The sequence below is a fragment of the Scylla paramamosain genome, chromosome 33 (assembly GCF_035594125.1).
Source record: "Scylla paramamosain isolate STU-SP2022 chromosome 33, ASM3559412v1, whole genome shotgun sequence".
NCBI lineage: Eukaryota > Metazoa > Arthropoda > Malacostraca > Decapoda > Portunidae > Scylla > Scylla paramamosain.
Window position 1 is genome coordinate 7,609,868 of NC_087183.1, and position 20,000 is coordinate 7,629,867.

A 20,000-nucleotide genomic window follows, 5' to 3' on the forward strand; every position below is an offset into this window, starting at 1 on the left:
GAGGAGAGAATTATGAAGGGAAGAAATGCAAGGGAGGGAGGGAGGGAAAGAGAGAAAGAGGGAGAGAGAAATGGGAGGAAAGGCACCCGAAGATTAAGGTGAGGAAGCGAGGAGAGAAAGAGAGAAAGAGAGAATATGGGGCAAAAGAGACGAAGGAGAGGGAGGGAGAGACGAAGGAGAGGGAAGGAGGGAGAGAGGGAGGTTAGTGTCACTTCTGAAGGCGGAGAATTATGGGAGAGAGTTCCCTTCTCTTCCTTTAACTCAGGCGAACATGAGAGGAGGAGGAGGAGGAGGAGGAGAAGGGGGAGGGGAACAGTAAGAATTAGGACTGGAAAGGGAAGTGAAAGGAAGAGGAAATGAAAAGAGGAAAAGTAGGAATAATGTTAAAGAAAAAGGAGAATGAGTGAAAAACGAGAGACACATTTACAATCAGAAGAGGAGAAAGGAATGAAAGGGGAGACGAAGTAAAGGAAATAGGAAACAGTTGGAATAAAGGGAGAGAGAAGGAGAAAACGTAACGAACCTAAGGAATGAGAGGAAAGGAAAGTTAATGGGAGAGAAAAGAAGAAAAGATAAAGGAAGGAGAGAAGTAAAAAGAGAAAGGATGGAGTGGAGAAAAGAGAACAGGTTTAAAGGAAACAGAATAGAAAAGAAAAAAATAAACCCAAGAAAAACAGGGAATGGAAGAAAAAGAAAGATAATAGAAAATAAGGAAGGAGGATGGGAAAAAGAATGGAAAGAAAATGAGAGATGAGAAAGGGACATAATGCAATAGAATAAAGGGGAGAAAAGGAATACGAAGAGAAAGGGAGGAGAGAGGAGAGAAGGGAAGAGAAAAAGAGAAGGAAACTGGCATAAGAGAAACAGGGGAGGAAAGGAAGAAGGGAAGAGGGAAGGAAGAAGAGAAGAGAATGAATAAAAGGAAAGGAAAGGAGATTGGAGAGAAAATAGAAGATAAACAAAGGAAATGACAAGGAAGGAAGAAGAAAAGATGAAGGAAGAGAACAAGAAGGAAGGAAAAGGAAAGATGAAGGAAAGAGAGGTTTGCGGAGAGAAGAGGAAGGAAGGAGAGGTGAGAGAAATACGAAGGAGGGGGAAGGGGAGGAGGAAAGGAGAGGGAAAGGGAGGAAAGTGGAGGAGAAGGGAGGAGAGGACAGGGAAGGGGGAGGGCAAAAAGGTTACAAAAAGAGAAAATAATGGAGGAGGGAAGGAAAAGGAGGAAGATGAAGGGGATTCAATGTGGTATGACCTTCATTTTCTTCCTCTGTCATTATATTCCCTCTCCATTACCCCTACCTCCTCCTCCTCCTCCTCCTCCTCCTCCTCCTCTCCTTTCTGATGTCCGTGTCGGGAGATTTTTTTTTTTCGCCATTATAATTATTTTTGTTTCCTTTCCTCCCCTCGGCTTTTTCCTCCACAACCACCCACTCCCTCCCCCAGTAAGTCTCCCCAACCTCCACTAACCAGCCTCTCTCTCTCTCTCTCTCTCTCTCTCTCTCTCTCTCTCTCTCTCTCTCTCTCTCTCTCTCTCTCTCTCTCTCTCTCTCTCTCTCTCTCTCTCCCATACAATTTACGAGATTTCCGAAGCGTGTTTCAAAGCATTTAATTGACAGAGCAAAACAAAATGGATCTAAAAGGTATGGAATTTAATGAAAAACACACATACGGTCATCCATTGCCGTGATGAACAAAAAGCGGCGAAATACAAAGTGAGCGTATTAAAGGGATGCGGAATATTGCTAGAAGTTATTAGTGTAAAAGAAAAATAAAAGTGTTGCAGCTTATCATTGTTCGCTCAGGGGAAAAAATACAGTCATTATTGCCGCCAGAAAAATTACAATATTTTAAGCCCAAGTGGATGAACATTTCAGTAATTTTGAAATGAACTCGTTCCGGAGCCTCAACGACGCCCGATACTGCCAAAGATATTAATTATTATCACGCTGATTTTTTTTTACCTTTTTTCACATTTCTAACGCTGGCCACCTCTCCCCTCCGCCCTTGATGGCACCTGCCCCTCTCCCTCCCCCTAACACATGTTCACCTGCCCACCAGGTGCGGCGGTGGGTGTGGTTACCGTTCCCCGTCTTCCTCCGCCACGCCCACCACAGGGCGCGCGGCATGCAGACGTGGAGGCGCGCTTGGACGGCAGCAGCAGCCGGCCGGTGGCGCCCATCGAGCCGCTGATGGACCTGGGCGGCGGGGGTGCGGCCCCCAGGCCCCCTGCAGCCTGTGTTTGACGAGGCAGCGCCCCGCAGCGTGTCCAGCCTGACAGGCGGCACCGCCTACCTGCACTGTGTGGTGCACCACCTGGGCGGCGGCAGCGTGAGTACCTGTGTGCTGCTTGTGTACCTGTGTGGCTGTACTTTATCTCTACTCTGTACCACTGTACCGCCCACCCGTAGTGTGATGCACCACCTGGGCGGCGGCAGCGTGAGTACCCGTGTGCTGCCTGTGTGCCTGTGTGGCTGGGTACTGTCCCTTATCTCTGCACTGTACATACAACACACCCAACAGCAACACAGTGGCAGTGTGGGCACACACATGCCCGTGGACCTGAATCAGCGAACCTTTGTGTGTGTCCTTGTGGTATGGCATGGCGTGTTTGTGTTCCGGTGCATGCAAGAGCAATGTTGCGCGCTGGTGAAGGACACAGTGCCTCTGTACCTGGTGCTGGAGTGCCTCAAGGCTGGTGCACTGATGGCCTTGTCACCTGTCTCGCCCAGCGCCTGTATGTCACTTCGCTGCTTTATGGAACTGCACAACTGTAAGCTTGTGTGTGTGTGTGTGTGTGTGTGTGTGTGTGTGTGTGTGTGTGTGTGTGTGTGTGTGTGTGTGAGCAGTGTAGCCTGTGTGGCGGTGAGTATTTGTGTCTGTGGTTTTAAGCGGCTGGTCATTATACATGTTGAGCACCACGCCACGCTCACCTCCACTGTGTTTTGCCTTTTTCCTCAATCACATGTCCTCTGATGTGCTAACAATCCCACAAAGCCTGACAACTGATGCGCCCTAAGCGGATCAGAGGACGCGCCTTTGCGGGAAAGGCGTCCAACATGGCGGAGGTGAGTGTGGCATGTGGCACCACCGACGCCCATGGCTGTACCTGTATGTCTGTGTGTCTGTATACCTGAAGTGGTGTCTCTTTATCCCAGTGATTCCTAGACTCCGGGACGCGCTCGCCAGGGGACGTGAGGGGCATACAGAGGGTGGGGGAATGAAGTCATCTGCCCAAAAATCATTGTTTAAAGAGTGTATGATAAAATCACTTCAAGAACAAGTCTCTCCCTGACACTCCAGCGAGGCAGCAACAACCATGTCACTGAGATGAGCTACTGAAAGAATACAACTCATGCAGTCAGTTTTGCTTTCAGTATTATCAGAATTAGAAATAACAAACGTGTCACGTCCTCACAATTAATCTTTCCTTTGCAGTACACAGCATATCGTGGTTTCATTTATCGGAGTAAGCTGCTTTACATTTAATTCCCGTGCTATGAAAACTCAAATTATTATTTATGTGTTTGCTGTTTTACATTTAATTCCCGTGCTATGAAAACTCAAATTATTATTTATGTGTTTGGTTTTGATATTTCAGGTTTAGTTTAACAACCGAGCATATCTTCGTTTCAGTCCTTTAGCGGTCTGTGTCCTTGCATTTCAGTATTGTGAGAAAAGTATCAAGTAGTGCCAAGCCTTCAGGTTTCATAATAAATCGTAAAATTGCGGCTATTTTGGTTTAATTTGTTTACTGAGTACGTGTCTTAACATTTCAGCACTGTGAGAAGTGGAAATGTACGTGTATCGTCTTGGTATTTTACATTTGATTCATGAAACTGAGTATGCCAGAGTCAGTGGCTTTACTAGACTTGTTGAACGCTTATTTCTTTGTTATCAGTATTTGCAAATATTATGTGCCATGATTTCAAATTCCTTATTTCATTTTTGGAACTGTTCAAGTCCATATTCATAATTTTTCTCCTTTTTTTCACTCGTTTTAAAGTAAGTGTTTGTTATCTCGCGTCTGTATCATTTGTTTAATTTGTTTTAAAAAAGGTCTTTGTTTTCCTAGATCGTGCTTAGGTATAAACTGTAAAAATATATAACTTTACGTAAACACAATAAAGGGAGGGAGGGGAGAGGCGTGTGGGTGTAGGAAGCAAAGGGGGCGTCATGTAAGATAGTTTGGGAACCACTGGTGTGACCTGTATGCCTGTGTACCTTTATGCATGGCCGCCTGCACACCTTTGTCCCTGCACGGCTATTTCTGTTTACCTGTGCTTGCATCTGTGTTCGTGTGCACCTGTGTATACCTATATGTTTACATGTGTGTGTGTGTGTGTGTGTGTGTGTGTGTGTGTGTGTGTGTGGGTGTGTGTGGACTATTCATGACCATGTGTGTGTGTGTATGCTTCCATGTATGCGTCCCTCTGTGTATAACTGTTTTGTGTCCATGTGTGTGTGTGTGTGTGTGTGTGTGTGTGTGTGTGTGTGTGTGTAGGTGGGTGGCACCGCCCACACACTCCATAACAAACACCACACGCCCACAAACTATGCCCACCATCACAACACCACCACCCAGCCTATTTCCCGCCCACTCCTCCTCTTTCTCCTCCTCCTCCTCCTCCTCCTCCTCCTCCTCCTCCTTCTCCTCCTCTTCAGTGAACCTTCTGCACCTTACCTGCCACCTCTCACCCCCTTACCTTCCCCTCCCCTAGTAATGATGGAGCGCCCAGTCCCCACACGGAGCCTCACGCCTGCCTACATATATTTTCGGCAATGGCCTTTACCTGCTTGCACCTGGGCCCCCGTCACCTCTCCTCCACCCCCACAACCCCCTCCACTCAGGAATCTCGAATTTACATACATATAAAGAAAGAGTATTTCAGGCCTTTCTCTCTTACATGAATTAGTTTAGAGGCAGAAAAAAAAAAGGCTAATACTGCTAAGAATTCATGTGTAGAATACGCTCTTGCTTAATTAAATGAATAAGTAAACAGGCAGGTGAGTAGGTAAATTTATGGTGTATAAGTGGGAAGGTAAACAAATAGGTAAGGAAAATAATTAAGAATAGGTAAAATGGGTGGTTTTTTTGGAGAGAGAGAGAGAGAGAGAGAGAGAGAGAGAGAGAGAGAGAGAGAGAGAGAGAGAGAGAGAGAGAGACAGGAAACAGATAACAAGCTAGCACCAAACAGAGGAGAAAAATGAAAGTACAGAGGGAAATTTGACAGGGAAATATGAAAAAGGAAAAATACAAACTTGTGCCTTCGACCTCTTCAGCGCCCTCGCCCCTCCCACGCCCTCCACGCCCCACCTCCCACGCCCCTCCCACGCCCCCTCCCAGCAATCAGGCTGCGAAAAAAAAACAAGGAGGAAGAAGAGGAGGAAGAGGAAGAGAAGTAGTAGGAAGGAAAAATAAAGAAAAGGGAGAATTTGTCGATGTAGAAATTTCATGAATGGAATAAGAGGAAAGAAGGAAATAAATGTTGTTGTTTTCAGTTATTCTTTTCCTTCCTTCCTTCCTTCCTTCCTTCCTTCCTCTTTCTTGTTTGTTTTCCTCTTTCACTCTGCACCTTCCATTCTTGCTTTCTTTCGCCTTTTCTCTCTCTCTCTCTCTCTCTCTCTCTCTCTCTCTCTCTCTCTCTCTCTCTCTCTCTCTCTCTCTCTCTCTCTCTCTCTCTCTCTCTCTCTCTCTCTCTCTCTCTCAATACGAGATTATCGCCATCGACTTAGGCCTGACAAATGTTAGCCACGCCCTCCCTCCCTCCCTCTCCCTCTCTCTCCCTCCCCTCTTCCTCCTCCCTTTCCCTAAATAGCTTCGTACCACCACCTCCTCCTCCTCCTCCTCCTTTTAACTCATTCCTCACACTGTTAAACATGTACTGCCCTGACCCATTTTTTTCCTATTCCTCCTTCTCCTTTTTCTTCCTTTTTCCTTCTTTATTATTTTTTTCGTGCTTCCTTCTTCTTATTCCTTCCTGTTTTTTTTCGCATTTTCTTTCCTCATCTCATCTCTTCTCCCTATTGCGATTAATCTTTCCCTATTTCTTTTCGTCTCAATAATCTTCTCCCTCTTCCTTGTTCCCCCATTTATTAATCTTCCTTCTTATTTCCCTTTCCTTATTGTCTCTCGATTTTCTTTTTTCTCAGTTTCTCCTTCTTTCCTCCGTCCTCCCTAACCTCTTTTCTCATTTTCTTCTTCCTCCTTCCGTCCTCACCGCTTTTATTATCCTTCTTCTCCCTCACCGTTTCTTTATCATTCTCCGTGCAGAAAAATATTGCTCTGAATTTGTTTGTTATTGAAAAGTTTAATTTATTCATTATTAAGAAGCATATTTTTTGTGTTATATCTATTTGGATTATTTGGCACCCCCGCCTTTCTATCTACTGAGTATAGATCGAGAGAGAGAGAGAGAGAGAGAGAGAGAGAGAGAGAGAGAGAGAGAGAGAGAGAGAGAGAGAGAGAGAGAGAGAGAAAATAATTTGCCTTAAAAACTTTGCTTTCTCTCTCTCTCTCTCTCTCTCTCTCTCTCTCTCTCTCTCTCTCTCTCTCTCTCTCTCTCTCTCTCTCTCTCTCTCTCCCTAATTAATCATAACGTCTCCCGGAGATATTAATTTGCTCTTCATTATCTCTCAGAATCATAAAAGACGAAAGAAGTCTAAATGAAATGAGAAAAAAATAAAAGAAGAGAAAATCAGGAAGAAAATGCTCACTAAATCTTTTTACTCCTCTTTGTTTTTACTTTTAATTTCATAATCATCGTAAATATATATACCTTTTTTTTATATGTGTCTTTGTTTTTTATCATCGTCATTCATCATCTTCAATCATCGTTTATTTTTTTCTTTCTCTTTTTTTTTTTCATTCATTGTTTGGTGTGCGTATTTCGTCAGTGCGATGTGGATGTACTTGTTTTATGAGTGTTTGCTGCCAAGCACACACATGCATCTGTTCCATTTGGCTGGTTTTTTATCATCCTTTTTTTTTTTTTTTTTATTATTTATTAAGGATGGGTGGACACGTTTCATATGCTGTTAACATTTATCACTTCTGTATATTTTGTTAACATTTATCACGCCTATATGTTTTGCCTTACTTTTTCACTGACCTTCTGGCATAACTCTATTTCATCTGGCTTAACCTAACTTTACCTGCTGAAACGTAGCATAATTTAACCTGAACGTAACCTAACGTGACCTGATCAAACTTAGCCCAAACTAAAGTAACCTAACATAACCTAACGTGAATTAACATAATAAAAACTTCACCTAATGTGACGTAACCTGTCATAAACAAAACTAACCTAACATAACCATGCCAAATGAAATCTAAGCATCCCAAGTCAAACGTAACCGAATCTAATATAACTTCACATGATCCGATTTGACTTAACCTAACCTAACCTAACATAATCCAACCTAACTTAATATAAATTGACCTGACCTGATTCGACCTAACTTACCTAACATGAAATAACCTAACCTAACTAAATCTAACCGAACGTGAAATAACTTTACATAACATTACCTAAACTAAACTTATCTAACCTAGCCAAACCTTACCTAACTTAACCTAACCTAAGCTAGCCGAACCTAACCTAACCTAACCTAACCTAACCAAATTTCCTGTAATCTAACACTGCTCATTATTCGCTCGATGGACAGGAACGGAAGACAGAGCAAAACGCGAGAGAAAAAAATAGCGACAGAAAAAAAATACGAAAAAAAAAAAATACAAAAGGACATGAAGAAAAAAAAAGTCACAATAACAAAGAAAAAATAAAAAGTAAAAAAAAAACAGCAACAGAAAAGAAATACGAAAAAAAAGAAATACAAAAGGACATGTGAAGAAATAAAAAAAATAAAAAAAAAGAACGTCACAATAACAAAGAAAAAATAAAGAAAAGTAAGAGACGCCTGAGTGATGAAACATCAAAACGACAAAAGGATCGCAAACAAAAATAAAGAAAAAGAAGAATGGAAACGCGAGCAAAAAATAAAAGGAAAAGAAAAAAAAGAAAAAAAGAAAAAAGTAAAATGAAAAGCAGAAAGCAGAAACCAGCACGATATAAGAGAAACAACACAAGATAATAAGAGAAAAGTGATGCCAGATGACGTGGAATAACAAAGGAGGCTGCAGGGCGAGACATAATCCAGGAGAGTGAGGATTAACTGGCAAACAGAGGCAGGATTAAAATGTAATATTCATAGACGTAGCATTATGGGTGAGAAAAATGAATTAGTGTTGTATTCCTCGGAAAGAAAAAAAAAGAACTGACGACAATAACAACAACAACAACAACAACAACAACAACAATAACAGATGCAGAACATAACAGTATATGTCGGAAAAACATAAAAAAGAATTATAATGTAGATATTTAACAGTTCTTTTAGCGATGCACGGAAGGAAATTAAGACAACAATAAGCATGAAAAAGAGCAGAAACATAACAAATATACAGAAAAACTAATGAAAAAAAAAACAGAAGAGAGGGTGGCGTAAGCAATTAACAATTTTCAAATACGAGAATAAGAATCATACCTACTCGACAAGAAAAAAATAAATAAATAAACAATAAAATCAAATAAAATAAGTGAAGATAAATACATAAGTAAATAACAGCATTAATATAGAGACCAGAAAAAGACGTCATTAAAAACAGAATAAATAGTACACTGGCTATAATTTTTCATTTATTTGTGTGGCGAGGAAGAAAAGTATAAAAATCATTACAATAAATAAAAAAAAACAACAATAATAATGCTTAAGTCAAAATAGACAAGACCGAGGAGAGAGAGAGAGAGAGAGAGAGAGAGAGAGAGAGAGAGAGAGAGAGAGAGAGAGAGAGAGAGAGAGAGAGAGAGAGAGAGTGTGTGTGTGTGTACTTAATTTCTTAACGAGGAGAGGAGGAAAAAGAAGTATAAAAAGAAATCATAACAAAAAATAATAATACTGAAGCCAAAGATAGATTAGATGAACAGAGAAAAAGAAAAAAGAAAAGGACAGTGGGTGCACTTATCTATTAACTAACGAGACGAAAAGGTACGAGAAACACGAAAGGCATAACCAGAAAACAAGAATGATAATACTGATACCAAGAATAAAGAAGAGAAAACGAGAACAAATAAATGAGTGAATGTGCTTTACAATGGCTTGACAAGAACAAAACAAGTAAGAAAAAAGTTATAACAAAAATGCAATAATGATAAAGATGCTGAAAATAGACCTTACTCCCTTCCTCCTAAAGAAAGAGAGAGAGAGAGAGAGAGAGAGAGAGGGGGGGGAAGAATACAGGATGTACTTCATTTTATTACGAGGCGAGGAAAAATACAAAGATTATCATAAAAAGAAAATGCAATAACGAATCAGACACTACAAATAGAATAGATCACACCAGAAAAAAAAAGAAAAAAGAAAAAAAAATATAGGAGAGGATTTACTTAAATTCCTAACGAAGCGATGAAAAAAAAAAGCAAAAACTATCAGTAAAAAATCACAATAAAGATACAGATGCCATAAACACACAAAAACCAACCACCTTAAAAAAAAATCTAAATAAGAAAAAATATTACATCGGATAAATGTACTTATTTTTTTTTTCCACGAAGGGATGAACAAAAATATTGAGTCTACCATAACAAAAGAAAAAAAATACAATAATGAAATACATGCCATAAAATAAACTAGACCACACCAAAAATGAAAAACAAAAAAAAAATGGACAGAGAATCCACTTAATTTCTTAACGAGACGAAGAACAAACGCTATACAAAAAACCACCATAACAAAAAAAAAAAAAAAAAATGCAGTAACAGAAGCTGAAAATAGAAGAGACCCCCATAAAAACATGAGAAGGAAAGAAAAAAATGGATAGATGATGTACTTAATTTCTTAACAAGGCGAAGCAGAAATACGACCCACACTCGAACCTTGCTTACGAGGATGACATTAAGTATTCAGGCGCCTCTCCACACTACTAATACACAGGTGGGCGGTGCCTTACGTCTCCTCTTAATTACAGGTGGAACAATGGTAATTACTTGGCGACGAGGTGGGGAATCATTAGAGCCGTGCTGGTTCGTGGGACGGTAATTAGCAAGGCATACCTGTACGTGTGTGTGTGTGTGTGTGTGTGTGTGTGTGTGTGTGTGTGTGTGTGTGTGTGTGTGTGTGTGTGTGTGTGTGTGTGTGTGTGTAGCTGTGTGGGTGTGTAAGTGGGTAAATGACGGTAGGATAAGTGGAAGCAAACACCAACACACACACACACACACACACACACACACACACACACACACACACACAGCAACCAAAATTACATAATCTTAAGGTCAAGCAAGTGAGGAAACGCGAGAAAACGAGAGAGGAGAGAGCGCAAGGAGGAAAGCACGTTCCCTGCCCAAAAATGGTGAATATTTTGGGGACATAAAGGAGACTGTCTAGTGTCCACCTGTCCTCACCTGGCGTTAATTATCTATGCCACACCTGAAGGACCAAATGAGGGAGGTTTTTTTAAATGTGTGTTTGTGGAGAAGGTGAGATGATGAGCATAATTAATCCTACCTGATGCCCGATGCTATTAGGAGGAGAACAATTAGGCTGAGGGGAGGAAAAAGAAAAAAAAAAAAAAAATACGAGGAAATATGAAGGTTCTGGCTGTATTGTGAGTTACTGTCTATTTGCTTTGCTTTATGTTAGGGTAATTATTTCTATTTCTAGAGTTTTATTGCACGGTGCATGGCTGGCTGAAATGTTTCCTTGCAAGTCTCTCTCTCTCTCTCTCTCTCTCTCTCTCTCTCTCTCTCTCTCTCTCTCTCTCTCTCTCTCTCTCTCTCTGCACGAAGTCATTTTCTTTGCTTCTCTCTTTCTTCAGCTGTTTTAACTTCTGCCGGGCGCACTTTGCCTCCGCCTCAGGGACAGTTTGCCGCTTCACTGCCTGCACTCCTACCCTCCTTGCTCTCCCGCCTGTCCTCCCCCCACCCCCAATCGCCTCCCAGCCATCGCCACGCCCTGTTCCGCCACTACTCACAATACCTTTCCCTCCCCCCGTCCCATCTTAACGCCTCCTTCTCTCTCTCTCTCTCTCTCTCTCTCTCTCTCTCTCTCTCTCTCTCTCTCTCTCTCTCTCTCTCTCTCTCTCTCTCTCTCTCTCTCCAGATCCTGCTATGACTGCCCACCCAAACCTTCACCCCTACAGGCACCCGCGCCCACATACATCCACCCACCCACACACACACACACACACACACACACACACACACACACACACATACACGTACACACGTACACTCTGCCCTCAGGTGTCGTGGATCAGGCGGCGGGACCTGCACATCCTGACGGTGGGCACGTACACGTACACCACGGACCAGCGCTTCGAGGTGGTGCACGCCGCCGCGTCAAGGGACTGGATCCTCAAACTTCGCTACGCGCAGGAGCGAGACTCTGGGCTGTACGACTGCCAAGTGTCCCGCCGACCCGTGCTGACCTACAGTGTGCGTCTCAGCGTGTACGGTGAGTGTGTGTGTGTGTGTGTGTGTGTGTGTGTGTGTGTGTGTGTGTGTGTGTGTGTGTGTGTGTGTGTGTGTGTGTGTGTGTGTGTGTGTGTGTGTGTGTGTGTGTGTGTGTGTGTGTGTGTGTGTGTGTGTGTGTGCGTGCGTGTGTGTGTAGGGGATGGGGGTTGCAGCATTGGGTCAAGCTCATATGTCGCACCTTTTAATATGTAATTATCATAAATTTCTTCAACTTATGTACACTGTTTGCACACACTTCCTTTAGTAATACACCCCAATGTGTGTGTGTGTGTGTGTGTGTGTGTGTGTGTGTGTGTGTGTGTGTGTGTGTGTGTGTGTGTGTGTGTGTGTGTGTGTGTGTGTGTGTGTACTCGCGCGCGCATTTGTGAGTGTCCACCGCGGCACAATAAGCAACAAAACACAGCCACGCAACAAAACACGCACGCAACACACCCGCGTTACTCATAAGAGGTCATTTCCTTTATTCTCTCTCCCACACTTTCCTCCCTCCATAATCCCACTTTGGGAGATGGAGGAAGGAGCTGCAGAAATGGGAAGAAATAAAGAAGGAGGGGCGGGAAGGCTGAGGGAGAAGAAATAAGGGAGGAGAAGAAATCTGTAGGAAGAAAAGTGTGCGGAGGATGGAAGAGAAGAGATACGACAGGGAAAATGAAAGGAACAGAAACTGGAACAGAGCGACGGGATGGGAAAAGAAAACGGATGAAAGGAAGAATGCAGAGCAGGGTAAATGAAAGGGGAAATGGGTAAGAAAGCAGGGATATGGGGAGAAAGGGTGGAATAATGGTATAGGATGGAATAATGGTATACGGACATAATCTTGTAGCCTCATGCGGGATAAATAAATTGGTAGGAGAGAGGAGAATTGTGTGGAGGGAGAGAAGTATCATATGTCGTGGTCTCTCCCTCCTTCCTTCCTTCCTTCTCTCTCTCTGTCTCCTCTCTCCTTCCCTTCCCTCCCTTGATTACATGTTCCTCGAAACCCAGTCGATCACAATGAATTACTCGCGTATATTATTATCAGAATGCATTGGGCGAGACTGCTGTTGTTGTAGTTTGTGGTGGTGGTGATGGTGGTGGTGAAGGTAGCTGGGATCGTTGCTGGCACTGGTGGTTGCTTATTCGTGGATAAAAACAAACATTAGTTTAAAGTTATAGGTACAGAGTTTTGCATCACATTCAAGTCCAAGTTTAGTCAGGTATTGATATGTTTATGTCGCTTCACCCGGAATAAAAACTAATACGAATTCATATCATATTCATGTATTTCTTTTTTTCTATTTGAAATCCCACATTTGATAATAATAATAGTAAATACACTAATCGAATCAAGTATAATGAAACAAATCACCAAAATTGCCATAAACCAAAACCGTGCTTCCCTAACTCGGCGTCTGGACTTTACATTAAATAACAAAAGAATCGTTCAATCAATATCTTGCAAGATAATGCAAAGCAAGTCAAACTCTTCACGGGTAAGCTTGTTGCTATTGCGACCACTGTTACTGTTATTTAAGCTATTACACACTATTACCATTGCGAAACATGTCAGGAGGCTGCAATGCGTGATGAGATGATGCCATTACACAGGCCGGTAATGACATCACGGGCAGGAAAGGGAGACACGGGAGTGATTTGACTTGCAAGTTGCATCAACACAGTGATTATTAATGCAAGTAGCGCGGGACACCTGAAGCTTACCTAATGTAGTACCACTCATCTGACGCTGCCGCCCGTTACCACCTTGTGAATTTATCATGAAGCTATCAATATCAAATGTCTTTAACTTGTAATATATTCATGCACAGTCGCCTTAAGTAATGTTGCCACGACGTCAAATGATTTTGTTATTTACAAATCGAACTGAAATCATTACATGGACTAACGAACTGCTCTGTATCAAGACCTTCGTAAATACAAAGAAGAAATTAAATAGTAAGGAGGGAAGTTCTTGTCTGTCATTCCCTTCTGCTTCAAACATTTTGTATAGAAAGACGACATTTCTCTGGTCAAGCGCAGATTCAAGGTGACACCAGTACGTATGCTTCCCATTGTCAGGAATATAAAGGTTCAGTGTAGGTACGCTGACTCATCCGTATCACCAGCGGAAGGAAGCAAACCTGACCACGTGTCTGATCCAAGTATGTGTGCCTAAGACTGTGTTGTCAGTGGTGGCGGTGGTGGTGGTGGTGGTGAAAAGGTAAGGTTGTAAATAAGATTAAAAACAAAAATATGATACTGATTGGATACAGGAGGAAGCTTATAATGCACGTATTATAGATAGCAAAATGTTCCTGTAGTAGTAGTAGTAGTAGTTCTCTCTCTCTCTCTCTCTCTCTCTCTCTCTCTCTCTCTCTCTCTCTCTCTCTCTCTCTCTCTCTCTCTCTCTCTCTCTCATTAAGCATTAACTCTCCCGGAGACATTAATTTGCTTCTCATTATCCCAGAATAGTGAGAATGAAGAAGAAAAGAATCATGTCGAAGTGAAGAAGAAAAAGAAGAGCAAAAACTGCGGTGAAGTTGTGAATTGATAAAAAGAGAGAGAGAGAGAGAGAGAGAGAGAGAGAGAGAGAGAGAGAGAGAGAGAGAGAGAGAGAGAGAGAGAGAGAGAGAGAGAGAGAGAGAGAGAGAGAGAGAGAGAGAGAATTTGATCAATGCACAGTTCAATGTTTTTAATCGTGAAAATCGAAAGCAAAATTTTACAACCCCAATTAAGTAAAAGTGTCGCTAATGTTGTTTGTCCGAGAATCGTAACAAAATTATGCCCGACGCTAATGAAAGTTAAGAAAAGAAATGACGGAGGTAAAGAACATTAGACAAGAGTTATGGTCAACACGAGAATTATGACACTAAAAAAATAAATAACAAAGGATGAAGAAAGATTGAACGAAGATGAAGAGGAAGGCTAAGATGATATATAGTGGCGTCTCTCTCTCTCTCTCTCTCTCTCTCTCTCTCTCTCTCTCTCTCTCTCTCTCTCTCTCTCTCTCTCTCTCTCTCTACCTCATTCATTTAATCAATTACTCTGTTAGTTACATAGTCAACCATTCATTCATTCATTCATTCATTCATTCATTCATTCATTCATTCAGTCAGTCAGTCAGTCAGTCAGCCAGTCAGTCATTCAGCCAGCCAGCCAGCCAGCCAACCAGCCATCCAGTCAGCCAGTCAGTCAGCCAGCCAGTCAGTCAGTCAGTCACTCCATGTCACTGTCTTTATCAGATGATGGGATGGAGCACCGAACAGAAGGAAGAGATAAAAAAGGATAAAAGATGAGGATGACAATGCAATAATGCAATGAAATGATCAGGAATCTACGTAAAGATTCGAAATGGAATCCGATTGATTTTGTCTCTCTGTACCTTTATCTATCTGTCTGTCTGTCTATCTGTCTGTCTGTCGATGTGTTTGTCTGTCTATTGTCTTCTAGTGTGTGTGTGTGTGTGTGTGTGTGTGTGTGTGTGTGTGTGTGTGTGTGTGTGTGTGTGTGTGTGTGTGTTGTGTGTTTGTATGTATGCAAGTACTGAAAATTATATTGCTATCTGCCCATCAATTAATTTACCTCTTCTTTTACATCTATTTATCCATCTATGTATATCTATTTATTCGTATATTTCTACTATGTACTTAATCATATATCTATGCATTTATCTATACACCTATACATTTATCTATTCGCTTATATGTATATTTATTTATATATATATTCATCTCTCCTCTATCTATGAGCCTATCTATCTATTTATCTACCTACCAGTCTATCTACCTATCTACAACAGACACACAATAAACATCTATCAATCTATCTATTTACTATTTATCTATCAGTCTATCAACAACAACACACACACACATACACACACACACACACAATAAACATACATTACCATAACAGCAAAATTCTTAGCCAGGAGTATTTTTCCGATATCCTCCCTTGGCAAATTTACTGTCTTTTTACCATACGGGGAAAAGAGGCGCGGGGGAGCATTGAAGAGAATTGAGGAGCGTGAAGGAGCGTGAAGGAGCACTGACTGACGGGAGGAGGCAGCAACACAACACAAGGTTACGAAGAAAACGGGAAGAAAACGTGACATTGTGGTCCTATTTGCCTTTCGCCGTGAGAAGGAACGTGATTGGCTCCCATTCGTGGTCACTAGCCAATAGAAAGCCCGCTCCGATGTACACTGCAAGGGGATGTAAAGAAAGGAATTATCATTGGTCTTGTATTCTGGTGTGTGTGTGTGTGTGTGTGTGTGTGTGTGTGTGTGTGTGTGTGTGTGTGTGTTTCCTTTCCGGGAGCAAAACAAATTAGGGTTCAAGGATGCAAAGTGAATGTAGGGAACAAAAATTGAGGGGTAGGGAAAAATTACTCGTTAAATGACGGTATTGAGTGATGTGTGTGTGTGTGTGTGTGTGTGTGTGTGTGTGTGTGTGTGTGTGTGTGTGTGTGTGTGTGTGTGTGTGTGTGTGTGTGTGAATGAAAGGGTGGATGAACAACATAACTATAAATTCAGTACTAACACACACACACATACACACACACACACACACACACACACACACACACACACACACACACACACAAACAAACCAATCAGTCAAACACAACTACTCCATCTCTCTCCTTCCTGACACCCCCTATTCCTCCTCACCCTTTACTCACCCCTAACCCTCGCACCCCCAGCTCCACGCGCCAGCATCGTGGGCGCCCCAGACATGCACGTGGACAGAGGCTCCACCATCAACCTCACCTGTACCGTCAGTCACACCCCGGAGCCTCCCGCCTACATCTTCTGGTACCATAACGGCCAGGTACGTGAAATAGAGGTACAATCACGGCCAAAAATATGTTCCTGTATGTTCTTTTCCACTGTTAGCGTTTCGTCTCAACAGTACGTCCTCCGATGTGCTGCGCGTCACCTTACAGATCCTGATCAGAGACATAGACTGAAAGAACAAGGTAAACATAGTGGATGTGAAAGCGTCAAGTTACAACACTTATGACCGCGACTGTACGTAGGGCAGGTACTTACTTGATTTATGTTTTCTTATTTCTGTGTCACTATTGAAAGGTAATACGTAGTGCACAGGTACGTAACTTCATAGGTGGTTTAATTATTGCACCGTTCTTCCTATTTTTGTACCATAGCAGATATATACAGTTGATCCAAGAATCAGTATAATGTTCTGTTTCCTCATTTCTTGTACAACTTGCTTTTATAGAGAGGATAAGGCACACATTCAAAAACCTCGTTCTATAAATGTTATGTTCTGCAGAATCATTAACTCGATCTTGATGTAATTTCTAGTGCCTGGTTTAGAAATGATCTATGTCATACTCAACAAAATTACCAAAATATCTAACTAATTTACGAGATATTTCCTGGGACAACAGTACGTAATCCACAGGTACACTAAACAGGTATACTTTTAACCCTCCTATAGGAACAAGAACAGGTACAATAATAGGTATAGGTACAAGTGAGGTGTTCCAAAAGTACACCTGACCACAAACAGGTGAATGTGCCCTTCTTCCTCTCCTCTCATCGGGCAGGTAATGAGTCCCAGGTGAGGCAGACAGGTACACGCCTCATTAGGGATACAGGCAGGTGTCTCAGTGGTGTTTTGTGAATATGTAATTGCTGGTGATGTCACGCAACGCTGGCTGCTGGCTGGCTGGTTGGCTGGCTGGTGGTAGTGGTGGTGGTGGTGGCACTGAGGATAACCGTGATGATGGTGGGGATGTTGCATAGAAGAAGCAGAAGAAAGAGGAATAAAAAAGAATACGAAAGAAATCAAATAACAACAGATCTTTTAGTCCCTGCCTGGCTGTTTGGTGAGGAAGGAGATGGAAGTATGAACAAGGAGGAGGAGAAGGAGGAGGAGGGAAGAGAAAGAGAAAGAGGAAGAGGAAGACGAAGTGGACCAGGAGCGACGACAACAACAACAACAACGACAACCAAGGCATACAAGCAGTGAAAGCAGACCTGCTGGCCCTTACGAGGCAATCTGCGATGCGCTATGGACACCAGCTGAACGCTCCTACTCTGCCCTTCACTTCCTCATAAAGACCATAACATTCTGAAAGGCTTCTGCGCTGCCATTCCAAGAAGCGTTAGCTGAAGTTACACGTGTTTTTAAGGTGTTTTTAAAGTTCTAGTGACAAATTAACATGATTTCCCCATTAGTAACAGGAGAAATACTCTAGAGATCCTGGCTAATCATTTTTGTGGCCTTTGAAAACAATTGTGGTGAGAGAGAGCAATGCATTTCTGAATATAGTTTAGAGTCCCACCTGCTGCTCCCTGTAAACCTACCTTTGCCTTACCTCACACCCATCCACCCAATGAACTACCTCTCCACCTCTCCACGTCTAGTATACGAGTATCACCCATGGGAGAGAGGGAGGGGGAAGTGGAACGCGAGGAACAAGAAAGGAGAGACGGCAAGAGGACAGGGATAAAGTAATAAAAAGAAAGATGTTATTTAAATGATAACAAGATGGGTGTATGTATGGTAATGAACGTGTTAGGGTAGTTATGACGCTTCGCATAGTGATGTTTTATGCATGAGTATGATTAGAGGACATGACGATGATGATGATGATGATAATGACGGTGATGATGATGCGAGGAAAGTGAAAGACCAGGGAAGAGAAGAGATGGTATTAAGATTAGAGGATAGAAATGAGGAAGAGAAGGATGAAGGGAAAGAAGTGAATATACGAAGGAGGAAGAGGAGGAGGAGGAGGAGAGAAGGAATGTTAAAATGATGGGCAAACGAAAGAGGTAGATGAGGAGGAAGATAGAAAACCTGTAAATAAGGGAGGAGGAAAAGGAAAAGAGGAGGAGGAGGAGGAGGAGGAGGAGGAGGAGGAGGAGGAGGAGGAGGAGGAGGAGGAGGAGGAGGGGAGAATACTAAGATGAGAGAGAGAGAAATGAGAGAAGATGAAAAGGGGAGAGGAGGTAGGATTAGGATAAGATAATAAAGGAGGAGGAGAAGGAGGAGAAAGAGATAAATTTTGGATGAGAGGAGGAGGAGAGAGAAAGAAGAGAAAAAAGAGCAAAAAAAATGTTAGAATATACAGACAAAAAAAGAGAACGAAGAAAACGGAACATGGGATAGAAAATAAAGGAAAGGCATAGAAGAGAGGTAGAGGAGGAGCGGAGGTAAAAAGGAAAGAAAGGAGGTAATGGAGGTATTCAAGTGAGATGGAGGGGGAGAGGTTAAGGAGGTGGGGGAAGAGGGAAGGGGGGAGGAGACGCAAGCAGAGTAAACAGTAACTTATCTTTATCTAATTACCAACTATTAGCAAATGTTAATTGGGTCATTGCTCGCCCCGCTCCTTAATTATAGGCCAATTTGCGCTCCTAATAACCTATTTGAGAAGCCGAGGCGAGATGCTGCCGCGACACAACTCAAGTGGCTCACGGATAAACCCTTTTTTTTATATATATACATTTTAATCTTGTGTTTTCTTTAGTAAATAATGTTGGGTTAGTAGTATTGTTCGTTTTATAATCAGAAATGAATTCTCTCTCTCTCTCTCTCTCTCTCTCTCTCTCTCTCTCTCTCTCTCTCTCTCTCTCTCTCTCTCTCTCTGCTCTCATCCACGTTGAACAGACCAACAACGAAGGGAAAAATGAACACGCACTCACATATGCACGCACACACACACACAAGCACACCCACCTACCCACCCACACACACACACACACACACACACGCACGGGGTGGATGTAGCACTGTTTACACTCTCAGAATACCAAACTGGGAGCTTGTTGCGAGCGAAGGGGAGAGAAGAGTGGAGAGGGGAGAGAGAAGAGATGATACTGGCGAGAGAGAGAGAGAGAGAGAGAGAGAGAGAGAGAGAGAGAGAGAGAGAGAGAGAGAGAGAGAGAGAGAGAGAGAGAGAGAGAGAGAGAGAGAGAGAGAGAGAGAGAGAGAGAGAGAGGCTAACTGACCTGGTCTACACTGCAAGGAAAAAAACACACAAAAATAAAAGACATTCCAGCTTCAAGTCTACCTCAGTCTATCATTTACTAAGAGTCACAAATACGGGCAATGGTATGGTGATATGATCCTTTGTTTTCCGCCACGAGTTGGCTGAGGGCCGAGTCAACACTTGTACAGCTGAGTGTGTCGATAGTAAGGCAGTGAGGCAGTGAAGGGGACCAGTGCAGCTAAGTGAAAAAGAGAGGGAGAGGGAGAAAGTAAGAGGGTATAAGCTGGGTGCTGCTACGAGGTTGGAAGGGGGAGAGGGGAAGTGGGTGAAAGGAGATGGGGAGGGAGAGAAGGAGGGCAACGAGTGAATGAGGAAAGTAGTATATGATTGAGAAGGAAGGGTGGAGTGGAGGGGAGCGGGGTTGAAAGGAGGGAGGAGGAGGGAGGCAAGGAGGGATGAATGACAGAGTGAGGCTGAGAGAGAGAACAAGTGGGGAGAAGGAGATAAAGTGGCTGGGAGTAAAGGGAAGGA

General features: G+C 42.6%; 1 protein-coding gene across 1 annotated transcript in view; it reads left to right on the forward strand.

Moving 5' to 3' along the window:
- Positions 1-2,187: 2,187 nt before the first annotated feature.
- The window catches only part of LOC135089449 (zwei Ig domain protein zig-8-like), a gene marked incomplete at its 5' end in the record, with an annotated part of 23,743 nt that continues 5,930 nt past the window's right edge, over positions 2,188-20,000 (forward strand). The window contains 3 exons of the mRNA XM_063985027.1: positions 2,188-2,325; positions 11,298-11,508; positions 16,209-16,336. Coding sequence (XP_063841097.1) covers positions 2,188-2,325; positions 11,298-11,508; positions 16,209-16,336 — 477 coding nt within the window. The remainder of the gene's footprint in view (positions 2,326-11,297; positions 11,509-16,208; positions 16,337-20,000) is intronic.